This window comes from Gastrolobium bilobum, unplaced genomic scaffold (assembly GCF_033153095.1).
Source record: "Gastrolobium bilobum isolate Gb01-03AN ecotype WA unplaced genomic scaffold, APGP_CSIRO_Gbil_v1 utg7904, whole genome shotgun sequence".
Classification (NCBI taxonomy): domain Eukaryota; kingdom Viridiplantae; phylum Streptophyta; class Magnoliopsida; order Fabales; family Fabaceae; genus Gastrolobium; species Gastrolobium bilobum.
Window position 1 is genome coordinate 784,276 of NW_026899548.1, and position 19,545 is coordinate 803,820.

General features: G+C 34.4%; 2 protein-coding genes across 5 annotated transcripts; one reads left to right on the forward strand and one right to left on the reverse strand.

Moving 5' to 3' along the window:
• The first annotated feature begins 834 nt into the window (after window positions 1–834).
• On the forward strand, window positions 835–5,283 carry LOC133291341 (uncharacterized). Its single transcript, XM_061489595.1, has 3 exons — window positions 835–3,054; window positions 3,189–3,610; window positions 5,064–5,283. The coding sequence occupies exons 1-3, from the start codon at window positions 835–837 to the stop codon at window positions 5,281–5,283; spliced, it is 2,862 nt and encodes a 953-aa protein (XP_061345579.1).
• Window positions 5,284–7,086: 1,803 nt separating this feature from the next.
• Window positions 7,087–18,761, reverse strand: LOC133291265 (uncharacterized). 4 transcript variants are annotated; one of them, XM_061489491.1, is made up of 14 exons: window positions 18,452–18,761; window positions 17,156–17,237; window positions 16,282–16,385; window positions 14,457–14,583; window positions 13,804–13,898; window positions 13,066–13,189; window positions 12,470–12,550; window positions 11,347–11,445; window positions 10,881–11,039; window positions 10,729–10,789; window positions 10,533–10,603; window positions 9,751–9,795; window positions 7,917–8,090; window positions 7,087–7,813 (listed from the first exon to the last, which is right to left on the reverse strand). In XM_061489491.1, exons 1-14 carry the CDS (start codon window positions 18,487–18,489, stop codon window positions 7,253–7,255), a joined length of 1,821 nt encoding a protein of 606 aa, XP_061345475.1. In that variant the 5' UTR covers window positions 18,490–18,761; the 3' UTR covers window positions 7,087–7,252. The 4 variants fall into 4 exon arrangements, with proteins under 4 accessions (XP_061345475.1, XP_061345473.1, XP_061345472.1 ...); XM_061489489.1 differs by having other exon boundaries at window positions 7,917–8,093; XM_061489488.1 differs by having other exon boundaries at window positions 10,533–10,609.
• Between the last annotated feature and the right edge of the window lie 784 nt (window positions 18,762–19,545).

Consider the following 19,545-nt stretch of genomic DNA (forward strand, 5'->3'; position numbering starts at 1 on the left):
AACACTTTTGGATTGAGATATACATAGATGCATTGTCGGATTCGAAGAAATATAGAACACTATGACTAAACGTTGGCTAGTTCCAAATTAAAGTCTCCTCGTTTCACAGGCTTTTGACCTAGGAAGCGAGGGAAGAAAAGAGAGTACATGTGGGATAAGATATTGTTACTGTGAAAATTTATTAATTAATTATTAATTCGTAATAAATGATAACGGTTGATTGACGAAAATTATCAGTTAAGATATAATAGTTTCGTTCTTTAGTAGTAATAATATTCTATCTCAAATTTTATATATATAATACTAAGAGAAATATTTTTCTCATGTTGTATAAGACAATGTCTCATGCAACACACAAAAAAGTGAGTGTGACCCACTTTTTTTCCTTTCTCTCTCATCTTCTTAGTGGATCTCACTCACTTTTTTGTGTGTTGCATGAGACAATGAGAAAAACATTTCCCTAATACTAAATTATGAAATAATAAACTTTTTGTTTTTAAAATGTACTTCTATCTACGATCTAAACCGGTGACGGTGAGGTATAAAATACAATATATATAATTAAAAAAATGTGTATATTAATGGGATAACGACGAGTTTCATAATTTGGATGAGGACAACCTACGCACTTAATATGCCTAGGACGTACTATCCCTACCTTGATTCTTCTAACAAGAAACTTTCTGGAAATAAAAGAAAAAGGCAACCTTTACAAGAGACAGAAAGAGAAGGAAGTTAACCCTTTCCGCAAGTTAGTACGTAGATGTGCTGAAAAAGCATAACCAACTGAGAGAATTGGCGTTAAGAGAAGCTTAGCGTTACTCTTTTTCCAACATGGCACAAAATAAGCGTGCCGCCTACGCTTGCCATTCTCATTCTTGTATAAAATTCACGTTTGAGCTCACAATTCTCTTCAACATTCATCTCTCATTGTCTTCAAACTTCAATAGATACAAACATCTGCTTTCAGTAGTTGCAGCTCGATATAACATTACCATGGATCGTAGGCTTTCTGTGGAAGGAGAGGGAAGCATTCATCTACAAGTTGGTAAACTCCAAAGGCTCAGGCTCAGCGAAACCGTTAGCATAGGCACCACCATGTTTGAGCCACGTGGCCTTAGCAGCATCGAGAAGTTAGACAGTAGCAATCTCAATCCTGTCTCTACAACAACCTCAGCTGTTCGAGCACCAGAAAAGAAGCTGACCCTCTTTGCTCTCCAGCTTGCTGTGTTTGAAAAAGCAGCAACTGGGTTGGGAACACTTGGTTTTATATGGGCAACCGTTGTCCTTCTTGGTGGTTTTGCTATTACCTTAGTCAAAACCGACTTCTGGTTCATCACCATTATACTTGTAGTTGAGGGGGCTAGGATTTTCAGCAGGAGCCATGAGCTTGAATGGCAGCACCAAGCCACATGGTCAATTACTGAAGCTGAAGCTGGAATCAATAATTTCCAGGAGCAGAAGTCCAGTTCAAATTCCCTCCTTGAAAGTATAAAGAGCCTCTTCAGGCCAATTGGTACAGTCACAGATGGGGCTACTGAGTTAACCCCACGGTACAGGGATACCCCAAGGACACCAACTCGGGTGTGGATTAGCTCAGAAGTTCCACTTCTACCATATACTAAATGGGTTTTTCTTTCAAGACATGTCAGTAGGCTTCTCTACTGGCTTCAGCTTATTTCTGCAACAGCTTGTGTGGTTCTCTCATTAATGAAGCTCATCAAGCATGATTATGGAGAAGTGGCAAAGGGAGACACTGACAAGAGGAACCTCCGATCTGCTCTCAATATCTTTTATGCCTTGGCTCTTGCAGAAGCTTTGTTGTTCCTAATGGAAAAAGCTTACTGGGAATGGCAAGTCAGCTACTGCAAACTGTTGGAAGAGGTAAACAATGAGTGTGAATTGGGGCCATCAGGAATGTTGTCCATTAGAAGGTTCTTTTATGATGCATATTCAAGATGTGTCAATGGAAGCATATTTGATGGCTTGAAAATGGACATGGTGAGTTTTGGTATGGATCTCTTGGCTTCAAACTCCCCTGATGAGCAGCTCATTGGAGCAAGAATTCTTAGGCAGTTTTCAATCAGTGAGAGATTTTCTGATGACACGCTTCAAAAGATTGGAATTGCCATATCAGTGGTAGAGAGACTAGTTGAGATGTTGAATTGGACAGATCACAAGGATGAAGAAATTAGGATGTCAGCTGCAGAGATTATATCAAAACTAGCTGACAAAAAGCAGAACTCTCTCCGCATATCTGGGATACCAGGTGCTATGGAATCAATATCATCTCTTCTGCAAACTAATAGGAGTTTTATTCCTGCAGCTGATGAAATTGGGGAAAAGAAACTCATATTTGATCATCCAAATTATGGGTTCTGGTCATTTAACCACTTGGGACTCCTCATACTGAAAAAACTTGCACGTGACCATGACAACTGTGGAAAGATTGGAAATACAAGAGGCCTCCTCCCAAAGATCATAGATTTCGCACATGCTGAAGAAAGGTTGCTGAAGAGTGAAAATGTTACTCCATCTCAAGTTCTGACAGTGAAGAGATCTCTGCAACTGGTGAAGATGCTGGCTAGCACAATAGGCATCACTGGGAAACATCTTCGAAGAGAGATTTCAGAGGTAGTTTTTACGTTCAGCAACATTAGAGATATTTTAAGGCATGGAGAGAAACATCCCCTTCTACAGAAACTGAGCATAGAAATTTTAACTAGTCTGGCATTGGAAGAGGATGCAACGGAAAGAGTTGGGGCTACAGGTGGAGTACTTAAAGAATTGTTCAAGATATTTTTCAAACACAGTACACCAGAAAATCAGAAACATGTAGCAATTGTTGCTGGTGAGGCCCTTGCAATGCTTACATTAGAAAGCAAGAGTAACTGTCATCGAATTTTGAAGTTGAATGTGCTGGAAAGGCTTGTAGAAGCATTGAAAGATCCACTACTTCGTGTCAATGCAGCTAGAATTCTAAGAAATTTATGCACATATAGTGGATCACAATGGTTCAACCAGCTAAAGGGGACAACAGCTGCAGCACCCACAGTAAGTGTTATTCTTGACCATTATAATTTTGTGTGAGCTTTGCATTATGTTTTTATCCATTAAAAATTTACAAAGATGAAAAACGTAAGAAAGAAAATCTCGATCATTTTTGTAACCATTTCTCAACCCTGTAGATACTTGAGGCAATCATGTCAGAAGAAAACAAGATACAAGAAGTAATGGTTGGACTAGCAGCAAATGTTTTCAAATATATGACTTCTCATGAATCAAGCATAGTATTTGAAGAAGCTAGAATCAATGAGGCTGAACTTGCAAATAAATTAATTCAGATTCTCAAGAAACACCAGCGTCCCTCAACTAAGGTCCCAAGGATAAGGAGGTTCGTAATAGAGCTGGCGATTTGGATGATGAAAGACAAAGCAGAAAACATAAATACCTTAAAGGATCTGGGAATGGAGGAGGTATTGGAGGGTGTCTTAGAGACCACATCAGAGCTTGAAAGCTTTAATGTTTTCTCTGGTGTTGTTGGACTGAACCGCCACAATGTAACAACTCAGTCACTGATTGAAACAGCAGTGGAATTGATGGAAGATAGGTAAAACAATTTCGATCTGTTATATTCATTATTTTTCCAGATTCAATATTATACTTGAAATAAATTATTGAATTTTTCCATCTGTTAGAAAGAACATTGCTTCCTGGCTCCTGCTTCAAAAATGTTTAATTTCTAATTTTTTTTGTTTATAAATATATCAAGGTTAACAAGGATTATTATTCTATTGCACATAGGTAAGACTTAATCAGAAAGCACACCAGGGATTGCAATTACAGTCCAGTGGCTTTTGTAGATTCTGTAAAAACTGGATTTTACTTTTTATATATTTAAAAAAAAAAAAAATATTTGTCATTTTAAATTACATAAAATTATGTCATTTCAAGAGAGAGATAAACACAGAATAAATTTTTTTATTTTAAAATTTAAATTAAAAAAAAAACTACTCACTTTCTCTCCATGATTTTCATTCCTTGCCTATCTCTCTTTTAAAATGATATAACTTTTGTCATTTAAAATTACAAACATTGAACCCTTTTGATGCATTGTTTTTAAAAAAAAATTACACATCATATAATATATTTTGCCACGTCATTCAATGAGTATAAATAATGTGGCAACACATCATTGTAGAGCATATAAATTAAATTCTAAAACATAAAACAGATAAGGTTTCGATTAAGTAAAGTCTTGGATTGAGTCTTATGCCTCCTTGGAGTTGGAGTCCTGCTCGACTTGTCTCCAAATTAATTGAGACCTAAGTGGGTTTTATAAACCGAGGGGTTCAAATAAATAAATAACTGATTTTATCCATCAACGTTATACGTGAGATATTGTTCATAAGGACAGGGACAGATTCAAGGGCGAGTGTGGACCCTAGCCTCCCTCTTAATATTTTTTATAAATATATTTAGTTTTTTATTAAAAGAAGAAGAAGAAGAAGCTGTGGTTCGGCGACGCACTGATGCTTACTTGACTTTTTCTCGATTAATATTTAAATATTTTTATAACTTTAATTTGACTTATATTTTTATTTAATAGATTATAAAAAAAATTCACATTCAACCCCTTTTATGTTTTCCGGATTCGTTCCCCGCTTAATAAAACCCATAAACAAAATCTATAAAAAAAATTATGTGACAAATTGTGAAGCTAAAAAAAATTTAATTATCCTTAGGTTTTACATTTACTATATGTTAAAATATTTCACTCTGTCAAATATATGACTTTAAAATACTCAGAATAAAAAAAATAAAAATACTAAGCAATAGAATAGTCAATTAACTCGTTCCGTGCCAAAAAATTTAGGCTAAATTACATGTTATCCCTTGTACTTTGGTCACTTTTTAAAAGACCATTTTTTACTTTTAATTGTTGCATTTAACCTTCTTGTACTATGTAATTTTAACAATTAAATATATCTGTTAAAAAATTTCAAACTCTGTTAACTAATTACGTGCTTCTTTTCCTCATTATCTAATAACCCAAAAAAAAGAAAAAAAGAATTCTTAATTAGAGAAACGCAAAAACCTGATAATGAAACTAAAGCAAAGCTGGAGGCTGGGGTTCCTTTCTTCTCAGACAGTGGAAGTGAAATTGAAGAGATGTTTGTTGGTATTGGGGCACAAAGGGTGATGGATCTTTCTTTTGCTGCAAAAAAGCTTCCGCCTTGTGTAATCTTCATTGATGAGATTGATGCTAGTGGAGGTACCTGAAATCCCAAGGACCAAATGTACATGAAGATGACTTTAAATCATATGCTCGTTGAGCTAGAAGGATTCAAACAGAATGGAGATTAACAATATATACTCATAAAAATTTATTTGTAGATTAACAATATATACTCAGAAAATCTCATTTAACTGGTTTTGTTACTATTTTTATAAACTTTCCTATGTGTTTGCAATGAGATGAGTTATTGGTGTTTATGATTTTTAAATAAATTTACCTTTTTATTAACTTTTGATTGAATAGGTATTCATATATTTTTCTATACTTTCTCTAAACAGCTAATACTTATCTACATGTATTATATGCAGTGGTAATCATAAACTGTTATGAAATAAGTTCTTATTCAGTATGCAAAATGATGTTAAGGGCTTATGCAACAATGCCATAGAATTAAAAGGCTGTTAAAATTTCAAAAGTAAACAATTATAGGTTTGGAGTTTTTGACTATGTGAGTCCCTGAAAGTCCACTTGATAGTTAAAGTTGTAGTCAAGCCAAACATAATATGACAAATTCACAAAAAATTCAACAATACGAACCATGCTCATGATACTACTTTGTCTTAGTTGAAGCTTGTTACGGTTTTGTGAAAATTAGAGAATGCGACAACCCCATTTGTATTTATTCAGAGTACAGAACAACAGTGGTTTTATCTAGTTAAACTTATCAGATTAAAATATCTTTTTCTTATTCATATTCGATCAAATCTTACGAAAACCACTAATACCGATTTTTTTAAGTAATTTTATCTGTTTGAATCATTTAACAAATACCCATTAAGACTTTTTTTTTTTGGGTACATTGTCCCCATTAAGACTTTATTGATGTAGAAATGGAACAACAGTTCGAATGCAAAATTAAGAGTGTTCCTGCACATTAAGTTAGCAGATGCTAGAGGGAAGATACTGCATTATTCCAAGGTGACAAAGACAACCGATGTCATTCAACCGTTCATGAGAAGCAATGCTACCATCATTATGAAGAGAAAGTACGACCAAAAAAAAAGTGTCTATCGAGTAATAAGGATGAACATAGTTTCAATTATCGGGTTCAAACCTTGAGTGTTTTCAACATTTATCTAATTAAGAATTCTTTTCTTTTTTCTTTTTCTGTTTTTTCTTTTGTGGTTATTAGATGATGAGGGAACCATTAAGGAAACATGTGAATAGTTAACGGGATTTGAAAAAATTTAACGGATATTCTTAATTGTAAACATTACATACATTACATAGTACATGGAGGTTAATTGCAGCAATTAAAAATAGAAGGTGCTCTTTTGAAAAGTGATCAAAGTACAATGGGGTAACATGTAATTTAGCCAAAAATTTAACCGACAAGCCATTGACTTGTTAGGCCATGTATTTCAAATTCAAACACACCAAGTGTTCGGGCAACTTGTATAATATAATAAAAGGTAAATAAAAGGATGAGGCATACTAAATAATAAGATGCTGCATATCAAAAAATAAAAAATAAAAAAATCAGAGTTCAACTATGTTCTAGAATTTGTATGTTTGAATAAATAAAGGATAATCTACATGCAGATTTGTTGGATCCCAAGGTGTGTACAAATTCAAGGCCTAACAGAAAGTACATGGGAATCCACTCTCTGCAATGGTTGGATACATTCATAATAGTCTTTTTTTTAAGAAAATGCATCGGGAAACACATCTTGTTAAGAGCATCATGCATAACCTTGAAGCCAATACTGAGAATAAAAGATGAGAACATCCAGAATCTTTGTTCAAATGATAATGTACTTTTTAAATTCATAAAACAAAAACCAAAAATGCCAATTATCACTTACAGTCAAAGAATATTGGATGATTTGTTAGATAAGAATCTAAACACACTAAATTTACACACGAGCAACCTATTTCTTTGGTACAAACTATGATTTTTTATAGTTACAAAAACAATGTAAAGCCAACCATGATAAAAGAGAATCTCTCATCTTACCGGTTCTGACTATTTTTAAAAAAATTGAAATCCCAACGACGCATTAAGCCGTCCATGACGTGGCCTGCAGGATTCCTAACAACTGTTACTGTGGCTTTCGTATTATGCGATATGTCAGTGTCTGAAGAACTTTGTAAAGTAGCAGAACTATCACAGCGAGCTGAATCACTTGAATTGCTGGACTCAGTTACTGATGATGTTTCCGATGGTGATGATGGCGGCGGTGGCAGCTGCAGTGCTCCCCCTAATGAAGGACTTGGTACTGGACTTTGCTTGGACGCTAAATTTTGGGAATGGTTCACTGAAACGGAATTTGACTCAGTTTTCAAAGGTACACATTCTTCTGATGCAAAGGAAATGGTTTTAGATTTTGAATCTGTGTTGTGTTTGACTAATAAGGATTCTGTCTCCATAGGTTTAGAAATCTCCTGGGAAGAAGCACGTGAGTCATCTTTATCTGATGGCCCTACAGACACGGTACTAGCCGGTGGTTGTTCTGCCTGTGGATTTCGTACTTCCAGGTCCTTCAATGACTCCATCACTGCTTCCATGAACATCTGAATAACATGGACAAATCAAAAGTAAATAAAATCCAATTGTTCATCCCTGCATTTATGTCATCAGGTATTTAGATTATATAAATCCATCATGTTGACTCACTCTTTCTTCCTCCTCTGCGCTAGATGGAAAACCTGCAAGGTCATCAAGAGGATATTCCACAAACTGATCATCATCCAACGCGGTTGGAACATGGGGACCATAGGGATGACCATTTGACAATTCAAAGCTTATCATTGATGAGGACGATGGGGAAAGATCACCGCACTTCTTTTCCTGCTGTCCAATATTATCATGCAAAATGTGAGACTCTGGTTCATTTATGTGTTTGATCTCCTCTTCCCTTACTCCTCTGACCATACTTCTTTTTTGCTTATTTATTATTTCAGTATTTTTCCCCTAAAGCTAGATATTTTTTTTTATTTTTTTTTTGTAAATAAAGCTAGATATTTAAATATATCACATTCTTGAAGCTCAGGCACTGGCCCCACCTAGGTAGTTTGTACACACTAGTAGTGGCCACCCACCATGTGTAAAAATAAAAATTGTATTTGTACAAAAAAGGAAATAAAAATTATATTAACACAACTTCCCCCTTTTTTATGAAAATTGAAAGTTAAACAAGAAATGATTTATAAACTTTTAAACTGTAAAAGATTTTTTTTCGATGTGGGGAGTAGATGTCAGAAGCGGGTCTATGTCTCAACTTAGAATAACAATTTTCTTCTGTCTTGAAAGTTAAACAAGAAATGAAACTGATTACCCCTAAAAAGGAAACTAGAATATTCGGGAAGAGAAAAATGGAAAACAGCCCAGCAAGTACCCTTCGTATATATTATATGCCACTTGGTATTTATATTTATCATAAGCGTTCCAGTATATCATAAAAACACATTCCATGCAATTAAAAACACATTCCATGCATACATTGCATGTGACCCATCTTACAGACAAAACTGAACTTGTTAGAGGGGTGAGGGAGTAAATGTTTCCTTTGAAGGGTGAAGTAGATCGATGTAACAATGACCAGTGAGGCAGCAGTATGGACTACAACTCAAAGATGGTCACTGTTGGAGTCTCAGCTCAGGCAAGCTGGGATCAGGGAGGTGATAAAGCTCGGTTATGGCTGGTGAGTGATAATTTCAGCAGAGTTTTAGCAAGGAGAACAATGGTGAAGAAGATGACTCTTTTGAGAAAGAACGGAGATATATATAGTGGGATAAAGATTCCCCTATCATGTATTATGTGATGCCATAACTGTTTTTCAGCCTTGTGGGCCGTGTTGAGGCATAAGGCTGCATGACTCCTCGCTTGTAAAGATCAAGCATGCCTGGGAGTGAAGGATAATCAGGTATAAAGGGACTACTTGTCCTCAAGTGAGTTGATGAGATGTTTCTAATGGGCAGTCCAAGGCGAGTCCCAGACAAGTCTATCCGACTGGACCAGAACAAAAACATTACTTTATTGTATATTCCCCTAAAGCAAATCATTATTGGATTAACAACTTAGAAAGAGAATGCTGGTGACAGAAAAGCTTTTGATACTGAAAACACACCTCTCTGTAGGCCGTTGAATGTCAGCAGTGTGTCAGATCCATATCCATGGGCCTACAGATGGGTGTGTACTTTTGGGAGACTTTCTTGGTTGTCTCACAATGATTACACGTTTAGCAGTGGCAATTACAACAATTTTAGCAAAGACAGAAAACGAGAGGATTCCATATACGCACTCTTTTTTTTTGGTAATCTAGTTACTCATTGAGTTACCACCCACCAATATTCCACTTTGTGTGATTCCTGATAATCTTATCCTGTACTACACATGTACCATAGCCATGCATGCCACAGTGTACAAAAAATTTACAATGCGTATGAAGAAGGAATTAAAGAAAGTTCAGTACAGCGAAAAGAAGGGGAAAGAAGTGAAAAGGAGGTACCTCATGTTCACGATGCTCATCTTTTGAAGAAATATCAGATGGAACCTGAGTAAAGTCATACATGATACAATATTACTTCAAAAAATCAAAAACTAAAAAACACGCCACTAGAAGAGTTTAAACAAAATTGAAATCATCATATAGCACAAACAGCCAAATATTCCCTGTCCATGCAGTTACATTTTACAGGTATCGATATAAAGGATTATAGCTAACCGCTAGAAAACTCTCCCCTACTGTTTGCAATATGCAACTATCTACATTTAATATTCAACACGCGAGTACTCTCGTACAAGAATTTTTTTTAAAGGTTAAAATGTATTTTTGGTCCTTATAGATGAAACTCATTCAATTTGGTCCTTATACGGAAAAGTTTTCAACTTAGTCCCTTTGTACAATCATTTTTGAGGTCATCTTTGCCGTCTATGGTTGTCATAACACCATGAGATTGACATGCAGTAATTATGAAACATAGGGACCAAATTAAAAGTTATTGTCATGTATAAGGATAAAAAATATAATATTTCCAGCAACTATAAATGACATTCATTTTCAATGGACTGTATTATGACAGCAACAGATGGCAAGCACCAAATTGGAAACAATTACATGTATAGGGACTAAATCGAAAACTTTTTCATATAAGGACTAAATTATAAATAAGTGTCACATATAGTAAACCAAAATATATTTTAACATTTTTAAAAATACATGGTACATTTCCTCAGCCAACATATTTCCATGCTATTCTAACGATAAAGTAAGAGCTAATAAATACAAACCTCCATCCTACTCATCGGTCGTCTTGAACGGACTTGCTTAATGGCATCTATTGTACTGCAAGTTGATGATTCTGTATCTGACCAAAAAAAAAAAAACAAGTAAGAGATTTGCAAAACGAGAAGTAACCAAGAGCAGATCCTCATAGAAACCAGTGCGGAAGAAATAGTTAAGGGAAACTAGGTACTTGAGTCATGCCTTTGTTTTTGGATGATGATTCATTGCTATAGCCTAATTCATGCACAGATCTCCAAACATCCTGAGTAAAAACAGTCATTTTACAAAGATGTACAAGAGGGAACATTGCAATTATATCAAAATGGAGCCAATGGATGCATTGCTGATTTTACCTTACCAAAGTAATCGTTCACGGTCTCAAAAATTGATTCCCCAACCTCATCCTCTGGAGGTTGCAAAACATTGTGAAAAAAGATGTTTATGGAATCAAAGTAAAACTGAGGACGAGGAGAATTGTGATCTCCCTCAAATTTAATTATGTTTTTGTCTCCCTGCAAAGCACAGACAGCCATACTAAAGATCCAAAGGGCATGAAAACTTCATTTCAGATAAAACAAAGACCAAATGAAATAGCATATATAGATTATAATTAGAAAGAACATAAGAGACCCCAAATGCATCCTGTCTAAGCAACTTTAAACTTGCACAAGATATATTTTATAGTTTCAAACACATCAAACATGCTCTAAAGGCCTACAAAATGACATGAGGACATAGCCTAACTCAACAGAACAGGAAGTTTAGTTATGTAAATTACAAAATAAATAAAAAATAATAAATTCTTATAGACATACTTACCATATAAGCCTCAAATATACTATCAGAGTGGTGAGGGTTTATAAAATCATCATCAATAGCATGCCCAAGTAGAGCTGGTACAAAACAAGATTTTGCCACCTGAAATGCAAATAAATAATGAATTAATATGATGGAGAATTATAAAAAATATGTAATACCAAAAGGAATACAATTTTATTACTTTTTCCCCAAATATTTCAATAAACTTTTGCATTCAGTTCAGAATATATGTTTTTCTACAAGATTTCTATGCTTTTGAATGCCCCATGAAGCCATATATGCTCAGGAGGACAACAAATTGTACTCATCATTTTATTTTTTGACTGTTTATTTTGCATTATCTGCACAGAATTGGATCCCACAAACACTTAATGTTGCATGTGGCCGCAGAGTGTATGGGACACAAATCATTAGTCCTTAGCAAGTACTCAATTAACGGTACTGTGATCCACAGGTTTAGCAATTAGCATAATTTTTTTTTGAAAATACACACCTTAAAGAGGACTCCGATTAAAATTCTATAAATTTTGGGTTTAGCAATTAAGAAGCAAGAAAGACAAGCATAAGATGCAAGACACCTCCCATTTATGACAAAAAAAATCCTTCATACTGCATATTTTCTTCTGCACTTTTAACTAGTTGAAACTATGTACCCCTTTAAAATCTCATCCATTGACTAGCAAAGGTTTCTCCACCTATTATAATCACAATTGATGAGTTAATTTACAATAAATTCAGCCCAAATTTGTAGGCAATATATTTATGAATTGCTGAGTAAATTATGTATAAACTTGAAAATTCATATCTCTGACAAGTTAATAAGTGTATAGTATCCCCAGAAAAAAGGAAACCAGATGTATTTATATAATTTCTTCAAGTTCAAGCTAAAAAACAAAGTTTGTTAACTAAGCGCAACTGCTAGTGGCAAATTTAACTTTTATATTGAAAAATAATGAGGGAAAACAAAGAGGATAATAGCCTATCACTTTTTTTTCCATCAAACCAATCAATCATTTCATACAACAAGGCAAGAAATAGTAATTTCTTGCATTAGAAAACTTCTACCAAAAAATAAATACATAATAACAAGTAACAACAGCTACAATAATCAAAAGAAAAACACCTTAATGGTATTGAGATCCATTATGTCAAATTTTGCCTTCTTTTGGATTGCTCTTCGCATGTACTGGATTGCAAACTTCACCTGCAACAAGAAAAATGAAACAAAATCAGCACAGTAAGTGATGGCACTGACAATTTGTTCATTAGTTGCACAAATAATGATTTATCCATAAATGGTTGAGTGCACTGACAATTTATTCGAATGACAAGAACAAAACAAGTGATGACGTTAAATCAGGCGCTAGCCAGATATGTAATGTATTTAAATTTTTCATTATAAGATCTAGATATACTTGAACACAGCAAATTTTACATATTTGCCACCCTCTTAACAATATTAATAATCATTTGTGGCAGAAGCTACCATAATAAATTGAAGGTTTGTGTGAGTGAACGAAAGTAGGTAATGCAACCTCTTCGTTAGAAGCTTCAAGGACCCTAGGCATGTTATGGGTTTTCCTACAAGTTATCAGAATTCCTAACACTGCGTATGAAATACTAATAGCTTGTTTGACCAAACTTTTGCACAGCTTTAATAATAACTTTCTATCAGAGGTATTCTCATCTTCACCCAAAAAAGGAGTAACATATACTCACAGTGAACTTTGGCAGACGGACTTTATAAGTATCAACAAGTTCCATCATCAAATCAACCAAATCAGAGAAGGGACTGTCTAAAACCATCCCCGCAATTGAAGGATCCTCAGCTCCATACATAAGACTGCAAGTAAACAATCATTATGGCACAAAGAAAAGCCTTATAAATTAGCCAAAATGGTAACATTGAATGGCTACGTAATCGAAGGGTTCATAAATTGAATACACATAGCAAGGAGAAACATTCAAATCAGAAGGGAATAAACAATAACATAAGTTTCTGACCGCCCCCTCCCCCCCAAAAGAGAGAGAGAGATCATTTCCACAAGTCTGCACAGATAGGGAACTGCCAACTACTTTCCTAGTTCAATTAAGCAATACATGAATATATTATCAGACAGTAATCATTTGAAGAATATAGACAATCTATTATTGAAGAATATAATGATAGATAAACCTCTTTTCGAAAGCCAATTTGGTCACCATCTAACAGACAGTAATCCATTCATTCTAGTTGCCTATAACCATTTCCAAATAATAACAAAATCTAAATGGAATAAGTATTTAACAATTTAGTGAAAACTTCTTAGTAGCAATTTACGGCAAGAATTGAATCACTATGAAAAAAATAACAACATCTTGCTACAGTGCTACACAAACGCATGTTCACTAGAAAACTTTTCCTAAACCTCATTCCAAATGCAAGTTCAAACGAAAAAATGAATGATGAAAACCCACCTAGTTACAGCTCCCATTGAGCGGCCCCACAATCCAATCAAAGAGACATTTCCATCATCCCGCAGATAGTTGACCACTGCCCTCAGATCATCCTTCTGAGAACAGTCAAGAATGTCAAACAAACAATCACTTCATAATAAAGAATGAAAACAAAGCAAATGACAGTAATGCATATGTAAACTCCCAGCACAGAATAAACTCAAAATATTTCCTGTTCTACTGTGACAGAAGAAAATTGTGAAAAAAAAATAAGGATAAGTGTCCTGCCCAAGCATATGACAAGTTTTATATTTTCCACTGATGATATAGACATAGTACTCAAAAAAAAATTTGCTAAATTTAACTTGGACTAATAATTTTGGATTGAACTTGCAAAAACAGTGTGAGTTCTTGAACCTATCTTTACTAATGTGTCTTGTGTCCAATCTGCATGCAAGATCACAGAAGGCAGAAAAAGAAGTACGAACTTGTCAATTAGCCCTTCCATTTCTTGCGCTTCTCACATTAACTCATAACAATGACAGGACAAAGATGGAGAAAATTACCCCTCCCCACAAGAGTAGATACATGACACAGTTATAAGACTTAACTATATCAAGGATGAAACAGCCATATATGATATCTTTTAAAAAGGTTATTGAGCAAGCACTCACCTCATTCCAGCCTAGAGTGACATGCTCCCCTCCAGAAAGTCCAGATCCCGAGAAATCCAAAGCAAAAACTGTAATATTTGAAGGAAGCAAAATTATAGCAGCTTCACTGGCATCAGCCCTACATCCACTGTCATAAACATTGAACCCAGTCAGCACGGCCCTATATAATTGAAATCTATAAACTATGCAACACCAAACAAACATACACCAGCGAAGAACCCCTTATAAGACATTAAAATTTATGAGCCTCTAAATTTCATATAATCAAAGTCGGAAGTGTATAATTTTAGTTCAGAATGTGTTTTAAACTTGGAAGGAAAAAAAATGTGCTATATAGATCATATAACATTCAATCCAACCAACAAGATTTGACAGTTCCTACTATATCAGACCAAGCAAACTAGATAAGTATAATTGAATCTCATATTTATCATTTCTTTTAATTCTAATTTTATGCTGGATCATCTATAATATCTGTTCCTATGCACAAAGGAATGTAAAGAGAATATACTATTTATCAGTCAAAAATATTATATTCAAAATTACACAATTATCTGTTAGAGAATAGTATAAACCATTAAAAGCCCTCACCCACAAGCTTAAGCTTTTGGGTTGAATTGGTTTTTTACATGGTATCAGAGCCTCGTGTCCCGGGCTCGATCCTCACCGCCCCCCACTTTTTCTTGTGAAATTTTCTTAACACAGGTAGGTGGGCCTGTGTATTGTCTACCCTTCAAGCTCAGTGGGCTTTCGTGTGAGGGGTCGTGTTAGAGAATAGTATAAACCATTGAAAAGCCCTCCCACTAGCTTAAGTTTTTGGGTTGAATTGGTTCTTTACATTATCATTGTAATGTGAAAATACAGCAATTCCAATACAATCACCTTGTCAAACCTATGACATGTATAAATCTATAGAGCTACATAATATTTAAAATAAAACTGAATAAGAAAAGGCTTGATATATTATGCATGCAAGTTAACTTCTACTTATAAGAAATACATAGTTTCGATACAATCACGGGTTCAAACCTATGACATGCATAAGTCTATACAGCTGGAAAAAAAAAACCACTGCCTATTAAACCCTGACTACTGAAGGTAAAAGTGAGGGCAATCATTGTACTTAGTCTTACCTTTGCTTTGCAAAGAGACTGTTTCTCAGATTCGAATCTATGACCTTTCAGTCACAAAGGAACAACTTTACCATTGCTCCAGGCTCGCCCTCTTAAATCTATACAACTAAAAAAGACCACTCCCCATTAAACCCCGACTAGCTAGGGTAGGGGTGAGAGCAATCTTTATACGCAGCCTTAACTTTGCATATCTGCAAAGAGACTGTTTTCCGGATTCGAATCTATAACCTTTCGGTCACAAAGGAACAACTTTACCACTCTCTAGGCTCGCCCTCTTTAAATCTATACAGCTAAATTAAAAAAAAAAAAAAAAAACACTGAATAAGAAAGGGCTTAATATATTACATATGCAAGTTAACTTCTAGTTATAAAATATACATAGTACCCCAGTAGAAAATGTGCAAAATAATTAATTGTTGAAATTTCTCAAAGTGCAAGTATCAATCAATCAAATCCATTTTCTCATAATGAATAAAAAAATGAATGTATACTAAGCTAAACCATTTGTACAAATAACAGACAACGTGATTACATAGACCTGTTTTTTATAGTAAAAAGTAAAAAAGGAAAAAGGAAAACACAGTCTTTAAAGGAGAATCTGAAATTCCCAGAAAAAATTTGAAGTTTCAATGGAACTTTTCCAAATGACAACTTGTTTGCTAACCAAAACAAAAAATATAAACCACGGTCACCTGTTTCCATGACAATATATTACACATGGCAGAGGCTTTCCTTCAGGACTGACTATGGGAATGTAATGGCTGCATTGAAGAACATCACCCCGACTGTTTTTTATCTGCAGAATATCAAATATTACATGATAGGCTGACCATGCAGGTTGTCAACAAAAATAGATAGAGAATGACTTAATTAATAAAAAAAAAACATTTATGATAGGGAAAAAATCAGTGAATTCAACAAGAAAAGAAGTTTTAGAATATCACATACATGTATTTTATACAAAGTAATCACCACACTATTTTAAGATACAAGTTCAGTTGAAATTTATTTTGATATTTTTTTCTCGTCCTACTATATAGTTTCAATGTTTAAATGTAACAAACCCATTCTTTGGTCCAGACATTCTAGGTAAGAAACACTTCCTGTAGCAGTTTTCAAGAAGAACAATAAAACAACTGAGGGATGAAACAAATTATGAAACTGTATCAACTTTCCACATAAAAGCTACAGCTTCATGATTAGAACAATGTTCAATCATATTATTGACATGTCCTCCAGGGTATATGTCAATATCAAGTCTACTCTCAAATTTAATGGTGCTGCAACAATTTTACAGGTTCACAATCCTCATCAAAGTCAACAACGGCCTGCCTAATGGATCTCTCTTTTGCCACTAATTTTTTCTACTGATGGTGATCACTTAGAGGAATTTAAGAAAAAATTATTAGGAAGGCGAAGACAGTAATTCTGTAATTGAAGGTTCAGATTCTTAAATCCATTATTGGTGAACTGTGAAATAAGATAAAAATGTTTGAATGCATTTCCACATAGCCAATGCTAAAAAAATTATACTGCCATGCTGAATCCTATTTCTTTTATCCTTACCTCTACATCCTTCCGTTGATACCATTTCCCTTTCAGCATGAACTCTTGATCCAATAAATCACTTTTGGGGTCATATTCAGCTCTGCATCCAAGTAATGCATACAATCACAATAATACAATATTTAAAGTTGAAGTTAAATTTGAAATGAAAGTAGTTCGACTAAACTAGTGAGGCTTGCAAACAACACAAGTCAATTCATCTTTAGGCCATAATTGCACGGAGATGGCCTGAAGTAGGAGTATGTAGTTAATCTGCGACAGGCATATTTCATACAAGTGCATAATATGCATAATTCTGTCACAACGCCTATATTGCAACTGGGCTCCTTCTAATATCCTCAAAATTGGAAGGATGTGCCTTTTCATTATATTACTCTTGAAAAAAATTGATTTAAAGCAATGTCTCCATACCTCTATATCTATTTTGGCAAGAATATATTTTATTCTAATTTGCCTAAAATATTTTTCTTAGGTGCAGAAAACAAATAATCCAATATACTACTCAAACAATCAATTACAAACCTAGAAACAACTGGAAGGCCAGGAGAACAATTAAAACAGGCTAGAGTTCTCAAGACTAAGGAAATTATTGTTAACGATTACCACTCAATTTTATAGATCTCACTTACAGAACACATACACACACAAAAAATAAAAAAAAATCGAATGTTATTAGGCATAAAAAAACCAGTCAACAACTACTTTTCAGATGTGTGTTCAGATAAGGAAGAGTTGATATGCCTATCCAAGAGTGTCAATCACATCGGTACCATCTAAGTAGGACTTACATGATAAAAGCATCAAATTCTCAAGAACACAAAAGAAAAAATCAATAACAAAATAAGCTAAAAGAATTTAAATAATACTTTTCTTTTTTGCGGGAGGAATAAAAAACAAACACCTGAATATCAGGTGACAAAGAACTTTCCCAAGGTAGCTTAAAAATAGATCTCAAATTTCCAACCAAACAAACAGTAAACCAAGTTGACACGATGTGATAGCTCCCACAAACCAAAAAATAAATAAATAAATGTTTTCGATGAAGTTGAGTTCTTCCCCCTTTAAAAAGAGGACTTGAGCAAATTAACAATGAAAGTAAAATTCAATTGCTCCAAGCTGAGTTGGGGCTTTGCAAAGAGTAAAAATTAAAACTTCGAATTGAATCTCATCCCTTTCCAAATGAACAATACCCAGCATAAGCAGATACGCATCTGGGAATTTTTTTAAAAAAAATTTCTGATTCAAAAGGTATGCCAAGAGAGAGAAGGAGATAAAGGGAAGGAAAAAAATTGATACCTTGGTGGCCGAATGATGAAGTTAACAAGCTGTTCCATAGATCAAACGATCAAGATGATATCTTTCAGCTCTTCAAGCAAATATGCCTTCAACGTATATCAATTATTAAATATTTGCAGGGAAAAGAGAACAATAAAATGGAAAATAATGAAAGAAAAAGAGAGTAGCCAAGGGGAGAGAGAGAGAGAGAGAGAGGGGGTTGATGACGGTTTTATCAGACAAAGAAGCCAAGAAGAAAAAACTGAAAGAGAAGGGAGGCCTCGGTTATTGTGGGTTGCGGTGGGTCTCTCTCTCTCTCTCTTTCCAAGTTGCGTTTCTTTTCTTGAAAAAACTGAAAAAGCAAACTCGCACGTTACAAATAATAATTATTTTTTTCACATAACACACAAATAATGTTACGCACAATATTACGATTGATTTGAAAAATGATAACAGTTGATTGACGAAAATTAAGGATTAAGATATGATCGTAACATTATTTGTGTATGACGATATCCTATCCCAATAGGGATTCATGTTAAATTATACACATTAGTAAGTAAAACAATATAATTTAATATAATATGTTTTTCAAAGGAAAAAAATAACAAAACAAAACAAAAATATGTTTTGGTAGTTGCCAGCAGTGCCACCCAAGCCTCGTCGTCGCCAACGTGGGAAGCTTCCAAGTGGTGGCAATGGTGGTGTTGGCGGAGTGGACCGCCACACACGTCGCCATCTTCATTTGTGTAGCACGTGAGAATCAAGTTCATTTCTAATGGGCTACTTGGACCTTTTGAGTTTTGACCCATTTTCATTGTTTCCCTTTCTTCTCCTCAGCGTTCATCTTCCAAGTTCCAACTTCAATTTTCTTTTTCTTTTTGTTGGTAGGTAACTTCAATTTCAACTACACTGTCAAGGTTCAGTGGCTCCCTTAAATGAATATTTAATATATATTCAAATTAATTTATTATTTTTGTAACAAATATTTTTATTAAAAATGTTAAACATATTTATAATCTTATAAAGCATGATAAAAATGCTCACATTTAAATGTAATAATTGTATAATTTCATTTCATTTCATTTATTTGTAATAATTTCGATGTAAATTTA

Bases quoted from the DNA above. Each gene is read 5' to 3' on its own strand.
- LOC133291341 (XM_061489595.1), top strand. From the start codon at position 835: ATGGCACAAAATAAGCGTGCCGCCTACGCTTGCCATTCTCATTCTTGT. The intron at 3,055-3,188 runs GTAAGTGTTATT...TCAACCCTGTAG, and splicing joins CAACAGCTGCAGCACCCACA to ATACTTGAGGCAATCATGTC. The intron at 3,611-5,063 runs GTAAAACAATTT...CCCAAAAAAAAG, and splicing joins GTGGAATTGATGGAAGATAG to AAAAAAAGAATTCTTAATTA.
- LOC133291265 (XM_061489487.1), bottom strand. From the start codon at position 18,489: ATGGAACAGCTTGTTAACTTCATCATTCGGCCACCAAG. The intron at 13,190-13,803 runs GTGGGTTTTCAT...GTTTACTTGCAG, and splicing joins TCAATGGGAGCTGTAACTAG to TCTTATGTATGGAGCTGAGG. The intron at 8,094-9,750 runs GTACCTCCTTTT...AATATTGGACAG, and splicing joins ATGAGCATCGTGAACATGAG to CAGGAAAAGAAGTGCGGTGA.